Source organism: Rhincodon typus, chromosome 35 (assembly GCF_021869965.1).
Source record: "Rhincodon typus isolate 14 chromosome 35, sRhiTyp1.1, whole genome shotgun sequence".
Taxonomy (NCBI): Eukaryota; Metazoa; Chordata; class Chondrichthyes; order Orectolobiformes; family Rhincodontidae; genus Rhincodon; species Rhincodon typus.
This window is the reverse complement of record NC_063366.1, coordinates 21324265-21335164: the sequence shown is the minus strand read 5'-3', so window position 1 is coordinate 21335164 and position 10900 is coordinate 21324265. Positions and strand designations below refer to the sequence as shown.

The 10900-nt window shown below is 42.2% G+C and overlaps 1 protein-coding gene across 1 annotated transcript in view; it reads left to right on the top strand.

Annotated features, from left to right (window-relative positions):
* The window catches only part of LOC109938504, a 133379-nt gene that overhangs the window by 104566 nt on the left and 17913 nt on the right, over nucleotides 1–10900 (top strand). The window contains exons 16-18 of the mRNA XM_048616679.1: nucleotides 688–775; nucleotides 6332–6679; nucleotides 9609–9893. Coding sequence (XP_048472636.1) covers nucleotides 688–775; nucleotides 6332–6679; nucleotides 9609–9893 — 721 coding nt within the window. The remainder of the gene's footprint in view (nucleotides 1–687; nucleotides 776–6331; nucleotides 6680–9608; nucleotides 9894–10900) is intronic.

The window sequence follows — 10900 nt, the reverse complement described above, 5'->3', positions numbered from 1 at the left end:
CTAACCTCATCCCGCCCCCTTGACCTGTCCATCCTCCCTGGACTGACCTATCTCCTCCCTAACTCCCCACCTACACTCACCTTTACTGGCTCCATTCCTGCCTCTTCGACCTGTTTGTTTCCTCTCCACCTATCCTCTCCTCTATCCATCTTCTATCCGCCTCCCCCTCTCTCCCTATTTATTTCAGAACCCCCTTCCGCTCCCCCATTTCTGATGAAGGGTCTAGGCCCGAAACGTCAGCCTTTCTGCTCCTATGATGCTGCTTAGCCTGCTGTGTTCATCCAGCTCTGCACCTTGTTGTCTCATAAACTTTAATTGAAGAGTTTCCCTTGTGCTGAGTCCATTCCCGATTCCATTCTTTCCCATTTCGGGTTTTCTGTCTCCACCATCGAGAGCAGTGGGTCCAGCTGCCTGGGCCCTAAGGTCTGGAGCTCTCTCCCTCCCTCAATCCATAAATCCCTCTCCACTTCTCTCTGCTCCCTTCAGATGAACGGGATGAAATTTTAAATTTGATGTAATTTTTAAAAAAAATTGCACCTTTAGGAATATTTAAGAATTGCGTTAATCTGGACAGTAGAATGTGTTCAGGAAGTTTATGACACATGGCGTATTGAACAATGAAAGGTTTACACTCTGAAGCAAAGGTTGAAGGCACTTAATGACAGCTGTATTTTGTTTGTGTATCAGGCCTGGTTATTCTGCTCAAACCCCACAAAGATGGAAGGAGTTCACCTCATCCTGCTTTTGCTGTTTGGGATTCCATGCTCTGTCTATGGTAAGGAATATATTAACATTTGATCATTTTTGATTGGATACAACACATCAACCAGGTGTCAACTTGGAACAGTATGTTATTGAGTGAATATTTGAGACCTTAACTGTTGCTTTGGTTCGTTTGCTGTTTTAACAAATTAGAGTCTGGCATTTCCTTAAAATGAACTCATAACCGATAACTGCAATTACAGTGTCTATTGTGTAACGTAACGTATAAGGTGTTGAAGGGACTGAATGCAACAGATACCTGGCTGACATCTCCTCTTGTGTGAGAGAGACTGAAACGGGGGGCACTGTTTAAGATTAAGGGCTCACCCTTTTAAGATGGTGATGAGAATGTTATTGTTTCTCAAGGACAATTTAAAATGTGGAATTTCCTTGCCCAGAAGGTTGTGGAAGCTGAGTCTTTAAGATAGTCATGGCTGAGTTAGGTACAGTTTTTGACTGACAGGTGAGTGGAGGTAATGGGGCAGACAGGAAGGTCTGAACATGACACCACATCAGGTCAGCCATGCTTTTGTCAGGAAATACGGGTTGCTTGTCTTTACAGCTACAGAAATCAACAAAACTGAGTGATATCTTCATCCAACGCAAACGTATTGGAAACGGGTATCAACAGGGATCTGACTGCCTTCATGCACTCAGCGGTGACTAGACCTATCATGGCCTTGGTGATATTCCTCCCTGACAGTATCCTCAGAAACTGCTGCCATTTTCCCAGCTCCTCAGTGTCCGGAATATCCCACAGAGGGTATAGAGGGAGCACGGATGACAGATCAGTGATGATAGCCCAGGACCTCCTCAGTCTCGGCCTGTACTTGGACTCTGACAGCTGTCGATACTGACAGGGAGGAGGCCGCTCGTTTCCCCTACATTCCTGCCCACCTTTCAGGGAAATTGTGGCTCTCCCCCTGGTGGCTCTGTGGCTGGAGGTTCCTGTTGCTGCTGGGTTTGGTGACACCTCATGGTCAGCATCGCCTGGAGGAATCCACTCTGTGCTGGTTCCATCTCAGTTGAGTCAGCAGAAATTCTGTGGACAATGTCAGAAAGAGCACACAATGACAGTGACAATGTTCCTGATCCAAAGAACAAAGAAAAGTACAGCGTAGGAAAAGGCCCTTTGGCCCATGAAGACTGTGCTGACATCTGTACCTTCTCCAAAGCTTCCACATCCTGCTGGTAGTGTGGCGACCGGAACTGAGTACAATATTCCAAATGTGGCCTTACTAAAGCTCCATACAGCTGCAACATGGCTGTATCCCTCACGTTGAATCACAATGAAGTGACTTGTGAGTTTCTCACACAATGTGGGTGGAGTCTTCACCTTTGCAAGGAAGCCAAGGTTATGGTTTGCTATGGTGTTCTGAGCTATATGAGCTAATGGAAATGTATGTTGTAGATCCTCAGATGCTAATGCTTCATTGGGTGGGTTAAGTTCAGACACGGTGGGTTAAGTTCAGACACGCATTGACCCTCAGAAATCCCAACTGAAAAGACAGTTACCCCTGAACACCATAGACCATGTTGATGCATACACAGAGTTAGGTGTGAGAATGAGGCATCCTCTGCAAAGTTTATTACAGTGTAGTGTAGGAGAAGTGACACAAGAATGGCAAAGCCAGTTGAGAATCTTAATGTGCGTCTCCATGGATTTGTGTATCTGACATGACAGGAGGTTAATTAATGCAAAATATGTAACAGTGTGTAACAATATGTATAATATGTAACATGATTGCTTAATGCCAGAATTTGGAATGTTAATTGTCTAGAGGATGACCTTTCAATGAAATCCAATTTGATGGCAAAAGGTTGATATTACAGATTCAGTAATGATTATTGATTCAATTTGATTATACTTGATTCATAATTAATTCATGAGTAGTTGCGTTGCCCCTAGCAGAGCTTGACATTGCAAAGAATGTACTCCACCCCCAAAGTTTGGGGCACGGGGGTTAGTGTGAGTAAAGCAAACACACAGAACAATAAGTGAATCAACAGAAAATGCTGGAGAAATTCTGCAGGTCTGGCAGTATCTGTGGAGACAGAAACAGAGTTAACATTTCAAGTCCTGTATGATTCTTCCTCTGAACAGAATAATGTTGAAAATTGATTCTCACAGTCTTATTATGAAATAATGCTGGTGAATACCTCACCTAGTGTTGTTTCAGTCTGCTGTCAAACTGACCAAATGTCCAGGAGAAAGTCACAGAGTTAAGACACACAGGTAGATGTGGTAAACCAGGTTTCAGGAAAGACACAGCCTCAAGCGAGGAGTAGATTGTCATATGCTTTCACATAACTAATTTACTGGAACTCTTTGAGGACATTACAAGCGAGGTAGACAACGGGGAGCCGGGGGATGTGGTATATCTGGATTTATAGAAGGCATTCGACAAGGAGCCACACAAAGGCTACTGCATAAGATGAAAATGCACGGTGTTATGGGTAATGTATTAGCTTGGATAGAGGATTGGTTAACTAAGAGAAAGCAGAGAGTGGGGATAAATGGGTGTTTTTCTGTTTAGAGATCAATGGATAGTGGTGAGCCTCAGGGACCACAATTGTTTACAATTTATATAAAGGATTTAAAGTTTGGGACCAAGTGTAGTGCGCCAAAGTTTGCAGAAAATAGTAAGATGAGTGGTCGAGCTAAGTGTGCAGAGGACACTGAAAGTCTGCAGATGGATATAGATAGGTGAAAGGAGTGGGCAAGGGTCTGGCAGATGGACCGCAACATTGTTAAATGTGAGGTCAGTCATTTTGGTAGGAATAACAACAAAATGGACTATTATTTAAATGGTGAAAAATTGCAGCACGCAGCTCTGCAGAGAGACCTGGGAGTCCTTGTGCCTGAATCACAAAACGTTGGTTAGCAGGTGCAGCAGGTAATTGTGAAGGGGAATGGAATTTTGTCCTTCATTGCTACAGAGATGGAGTTTAAACACAGGAAGGTTACGCTGCAGCTGTATAGGGTGTTGGTGAGGACATACCTAAAGTATTATGTGCAGTTTTGGTCTCCTTACTTGAGAAGGGATGTATTGGCACTGGAGGGGGTTCAGTCGGATTGATTCTGGAGTTGAGAGGGTTGACTTGTGAGGAGAGATTGAGGAGACTGGGACTATGCTCCATAGAATTTGAAGAATGAGTGGGAAATCTTATAGAAACACATCAAATTACACAGGGAACAAGTAAGATAGAAGCAAGGAGGTTGTTTTCACTGGTGGGTGAAACTAGAACGAGGGGGCATAGCCTCAAAATAAGGGGGAGCAGATGTAGAACTGAGTTGAGGAGGAACTTGTTCACCCAAAGCGTTGTGAATCTGTGGAATTCCCTGCCCAGTGAAGCAGTTGAGGCAACCTCATTAAATGTCTTTAAGGCAAAGGTAGATTTTTGAGCATTAGGTGAATTAAGGGTTACGGTGAGGAGGTGGGTAAGTGGAGCTGAGTCCATGAAAATATCATCCATGATCTTATTGAATGGTGGAGCAGGCTCAATGGGCCAGATGTTCTTATAAATAGTTCAAGCCCCTTCCCAAAATATTAGGATGGTTATACCAATCAAGGGAGTGACTGACACAATATAGTGCAATTTTCCGAAAATAGAGTTTTATCATAAAATTTGTGAAGGCATATAACCATCTTAGATTATGTGGTTCATGACCACAATTATTCAATGAGGGCAATCAATATTCTGTCAGAAATTTTCAGATGGTTTCCTAAGTTTAAGAAAGAGCAGTTTAGAAATGGTACATTAGTAAATTAGACAAAAAAAAACTGATTTGAACCAAACTTTATCACGCAGCAACTAGTTAGGCTATAGAATGTCCTGCCTGGAAATGTGGTGGACGGATATTCATTTGAGACATTCAAGAGTATATTGGATAGTAATGGTATTCTGGCATATAGGGAAAAGGCAGGAGATTGACACAAGGGAATACACCAGTATAGATACGGTGGACTGAATGGCTATCTTCTGTGCTGAAGGAATCTGTGACTGTGATTGATTGTGCTGTTGCTGGAAGTACTTTCTTTCTCCCCATTAGCTGCAACATGCATTTCTTGTTGTACATTTGAAAGGGATTGATTGGTTACAGATTACTTAGCAACAGCTTCAGATATACTCCGATGTAAGGAGAACATATCAATTAAACAAATCTAAACAGATCACAAATTTATTTCAGTGTGATATGAAACAAGACATTATTTACTGTGTTTATCATGTTACAATGGAGTCTGTGATGTTGGGGTGGGGAAAAGCTGTGTGAAGTGGACTTGCTTCAGTTGACAGACTGACCCACTGGAAGTGGTAGCAGAGACTGAGGAAAAGTTTTGTATTCACCTCTGGCTAGGTCGAAAGTGGACATTGGCAGGAATATGATCAGGTCTCTGACTGGGTCCACGTGGGCAGCTCTAGTCTCCTTACCTTCATAGAATCTCTACAGTGTGGAAACAGGCCCTTGCACTACAGGCAATTTAACATGGCCAATTCACCTAATCTGCACATCTTTGGACTGCGGGAGGAAACCCACACAGACACAGGGAGAACGTGCAAACTCCACACAGACAGTTGCCCGAGGCTAGAATCGAACCCAGGTCCCCAGTGCTGTGAGACTGCAGTGCTAACCACTGAGCCACAGAGCCACCCATTTTTTATTTTGTTTTTTATTTAATTGTGTGAGGCCCTGTACTCAGTATGCAGCTTTATTAGATGCAAGTGCAGGCCACAATCAGAGTATTGATGATATGACCTTAAGGAAAGATACTTGCAGAGAGGGAGTGCAACAAAGTTTCACCAAAAAATATTCCTGTAATGGAGGGATTATCCTATGAGGAAAGATCATAGGCCTGTATTTCCTGGAGTGATCTTATTCAAACATGAAAAATTCCAATGTGGATTGACAAGGAAGGATGAATCAATGTTTCTCCTGCTAGGGGTCTCGAACCAGGTGACACAGTCTTAGACTGAGACAGATCGTTTTCTTTATTTAGGAAGGAGACATGGGCATCACTGGCTGAGCCAGCATTTACTGTCTGTTCCTAGTTACCCCTTTAGAAGGTGATGGTGGTGAACAACCTTCTTGAACTGCTGCAGTGTATGGGCTGTCAGTAGATCCACAATGCTGCTAGAGAGGGAGATCCAGAATATGCTGTTCTGGCCATATCTGTGCCCAGGGAACTCTGGTTGGGATCTGTTGCCAGAGGAAGATTGGTGGGTAAACCTGAAAAGAAGGAACTGGAATTCTACCTGAGGAGATCTTAGGCTTTGAAAGAGGTGATAGCTGAGATTTGGATCATTTACACTGCGTGACTGCCTGCCAATTTGTGAGATTGAGCTTTGTTGTATCAGCTACTTAATATGTAATTTATAGATTAATTGGCCACAATATACCAGCTAATTTGTGTCATTTCTGCGTGTTTTGGTTAAATTAACAATGATCGTGTGAAATCTTGTCTTGTCTGTTTGATTAAAAGTGTCATCTAATAACAAAGTGATTTTGAAGTGTAATGATTGAGGTATTTGAGATTTGCAGCAGTTCAATTAGACACTGCCTCTGCAGGTGACTTCCGAGTGAGTGGCCCAGGCCATCCTGTGGTAGCCGTTGTGGGTGAAGATGCTGTTCTGGAATGTTACCTTGTGCCGAAGGTATTTGTCAACAACATGGTGGTGCGCTGGTTTAAATCAGGCATTCGGTTACCAGTTCACTCATACAGAAACGGGCAAGACAACACTGCTGCTCAACATGAGGATTACGAGAAAAGGACTGAACTGTTTAAAGATGAAGTGTCCAAAGGCAATGTTTCTCTTCGAATAAAGAACACAAGGGTGTTTGATGAGGGAAAATACCTGTGCACAGTTGATGACAAAACAACTTTTGAAGAAACTATGATTGAGCTAAAAGTCGGAGGTGAGTGAACACATCTACGACAAATCAGTATCATATCAAATTGATACTTCAGTCAAAATGCAAGTGCTTTTTTATGAAAGTAGTTATTTATCTAGTTAAAATATTTACATGTTGTACATTTCATAATGACAACACTTGCAGCACAGTAAAAAATCCGTAGGCTCTACTATTCCTGTAGCAGGGGAAGATGTACCTGCATGAAGCTGATACAGTAAAAGTTGACGTAGCCAAAAGAGTTTTTTTTTTACTGTTTTAATTTCAGAAGTATACTTTATTCATAAGTTATCTATGAGTAAATACAAGCAGTGCAAAACAGATCTGTACAGACTTTGCAGGAAGTATCGTGGAATTTTGACATTCCTCATTAGAGCTTCAATCCATTGCTACTCACAAAATGGCTGCAGCAAAATGGGTGAATTTGCCAAATCACCACAGCACTTCCTCCCTCCCAGCCTTCCCTTCTAACGTGGGAGTGAGAAGACGTTTCCCCAATTCCTACCACTTCATCCCCAAGATTGATATCCAAGGACTGTAATGACTGGCCAAATCTCTGTTCCATTATGAAAAGGACTCCTTCCCCCATGGTTAGGATGTCGCTAATTCCATACAGTGTAAATTTGTAGAAAGTCTTCCTATCTGTTTTTGTATTTCTCGCATATTTTTCTTGGACTCGAAATTTTACCTTTTTTTACAGTTATCCTTTGCTGATTTCTAAAATGTTCTTGACCTTCAGTCCTCCCGTGAATCTTTGGAACATTGTATGTGTTTACTTTCAATTTGACACTGCCCATAATTACCTTAGTTTGCTGCAGATGGTCTGCTTCAACTCAATCTGTATTCATTTCTTTATAAATGTGTTTAAGACTGTAGTTTTTCACTCACAATCTCAGTATGAAACACTATAATGTTATAATCACTCTTTGCTAGGGAATCCTTTACAATGGGATGTTAAACTAATTGTATCTCAGTCCACCCCCACTTCAATGGTACTCTCTTCCTGGGTGTTGTCGTCAGTTTCCTCATCCTCCCTAAAGCCCCTGCAAGAACCACCAAAGCTGTTGGATAGGTACATGGACTGAGGCTCCTCCCTCAATGTTACCTTCTGGATGTTTAAACTGCCTCATTCCTCCTTCCATCATTCTGTCTCTCACCATGGACCAAATCTGAAGTACCTGACTTATGAGGTATGACTGCCTCCTGAGACAGTGTCAAACTTACATTCTTCCTCCCTGATGCATTGCAGTGTTCGAAGCCTACGTTCCTTGAGCTGCAGACTCTTCCTGCAGATGTGGTTGCTGTGGATCACACTGATGTTCACCAACATCTGCATGCTACAGCTGCAATACAGCTGTCTTGCTATCTTCATCATGTTGTAATTAATTAACACTAACACATCACTGAATGGTATTAACATGTCAGGCTATAAATTTAATGCAGTGTTTCAGTTGCAATGGCCCTAATTTAAATGACTGCCCTAATTTTAGAATAAAAGGAACTGCCAACCAATCACCAACCTGCTGACCTAATTCATGCCTCCAGCTCTCAGCTCTTGGGTCTTACTGACATTTGCTGTCTGTCTCAGGCCACTTCTTGCCTTTTGTTCAAACATCAGAATGATGCCTTGTCCATCAGTGTGCGAAATTTGCTGATTTACCACATTTTCTAAGTGGAGTTCCCTGAAGCTGTATTCTAACAACTTTGGATGTGCATGAATCAAAGTCTCCTGCGTTCAATCTGGCCACAATTTCAAAGAGCTGAATCAGTTTCTGTTTACCTGGCCCAACCAGTCACTTGCTGACTGTGCAGCTGCCTGCAGCTCATGTGCCTCTGATTGTGAAGGAATCTGTAAATTAAGGATAAAGTTAACTTCAATGCCAAGTGCAAAACTTGACTCAGTTTTAGAAACAGATCAACATTTGAGACACTTTGAATTCCCTCAAATATCAGAGTTAGTGCACTGGAGAAGCAAGACTTGGTGAAAATGAACTTTGAGCTCCTCACAGCGCTTATGAAAGTCCGAATACACCACTTCAGTTGTAATGCCCTCATCAAGGTTCTCTTGTTGAATTATTTAATGAGTTAATAAAGTTAAATGCTGATTGCATTTACAGATACAGCTGGCCTGCCTTACTTGATCCATATTTATCTAAGTAACTGTAAATTTTCTCCCAGATTATCAGTTCTAAAAGCCTTCCTGCCACAAAAAATTAAATGGACTGTCCTATAAAATTCACACATTTATAAAAAGGTGTACAATATTTGCACATCTCCACTTCTCTGGAGCCACGACTACAGCTGAGCAGGACTGGATGATAATGGCAGAACCTCAGTAATGTTGGATGTATCCCATCTGGTCACAGTGATTTATCAGTTGAAGTTCAGCCAGCCTATTGAATAGTTTTCCTTTTATTTATTTTTAGCCCATTTATGTCTCAACTACCTCCCCTCTCTCTGGGACTTCATCAGGATCTTCTGCTTTGGCATAACACTCGGAAAATAACTCAGCCATGCCCGTTGTTTCCAGGCATAGATCCCTTTATTATAAAACTGCAGATGATGGAGATCTGAAACAAAGTCCTGATGAGGAGTCACCAGACTCAAAGCATTAACTCTGCTTTCTGTCTACAGATGCTACCATACCTGCTGAGTTTCACCAGCAATTTCTGTCTTTGTTATGGATCCCTTTGTGATCCCTTATCAGCCCAACCCCTCCTCTAAATATCTCTGAGACATTTGGATTCGCTTTTGTTTTAATTTTTGGATCAGTAAATAAAAATACATTTTGCGATGAAATTTAGTACACGTCGTATGAATCATGTCACGGGAATACTCAAGACTATATTATCATTCAATAACAGTAAACGAACATCACTTGTGGGTTAAAAATTGTTTGTGAAAAGTTTAAAAGAGTGTTTGTTGATTACTGTAGCACTGGGACGTGAGCACTGGATCCAGGTCGATGGTTACCGTAAAAATGGAATTCAGCTTCAATGTGAATCTAATGGATGGTTCCCACAGCCCCAGATATCATGGACTGGTGGAAATGGACAGAACCTAACAGCACAGTCTGAAATAAACTATCGACGTGACTCAAAAGGTCTTGTAAATGTCCAGAGCAGTGTAGCTGTAACAAAAGATTCAACAAACAACTTCAAGTGCCTCATACATAACCATCTATTGAAAGAAGAACAAAAAGCAGCAATCCAGATAGCAGGTCAGTAAATGATCAAATACAGCTTTATTTTCAAAATAAACACTGTTGTTCGTGAAATCCAGAAAAGCAAATTACATAGCAGTTGGAATTAAATGGTGCACTGGAGTTCGCTTTTGACTACAGTGTCACACTCTGAGGTGCCTCATTGCACTTACAATTTGAGTTTACATTTACAGTATACATTTGTATTTCATGTTAAACATTCTCTGGTGCAGACAGAAGTAGGCGATGGCCTGATTGTATTATTGCGAGGCTATTAATCCAGAAACCCAGCTCATGTTCTGGGGAACCGTGTTCGAATCCCATCACAGCAGATGGTGGAATTTGAATTCAATAACAAATTTTGAAAAAAGCCTGGAATTAAAAATCTACTGATCACCATGAAATCCTTGCCAGTTGGTGGGAAATTCCCATCTGGTCCACCAATGTCTTTCTGGGAAGGGAAATCTGCCATCCTCACCTGGTCTGGCCTACGTGTGACTCCAGATGTACAGCAATGTGGTTGGCTGTCACTTGCCCTCTGAAATGGCCGAGCAAGCCACTCAGTTATATCAATCGCTACAAAGTCTCAAAGAAATGAAACCGGACGGATCACCTGGCATCGACTGAGGCACCGGAAAAGACAATGGCAGAAACAGTCCTCTTGACCCTGCAAGGTCCTCCTCACTAACACCTGGGGGCGATTGCCAAAATTGGGAGAACTGCCTCACACACGAGTTAAGCAACAGCCCGATATAGTCATACTCACAGAATCATACCTTGCAGACAATGTCCCAGACACCACCATCACCATCCTTGGATATGACCTGTCCCACTGACAGGACAGAGGTAGTGGCACAGAGGTATACATCAGGAAAGTGTTGCTCTGGGAGTCCTTAATATTGACTTGGGGCCCCGTGAAGTCTCATGGCTTCCGGTTAAACATGAGCAAGGAAACGTCCTGCTGATTACCACGTACCGTCCTCCCTCAGCTGATGAATCAGTCCTCCTCCATGTTAAACAACACA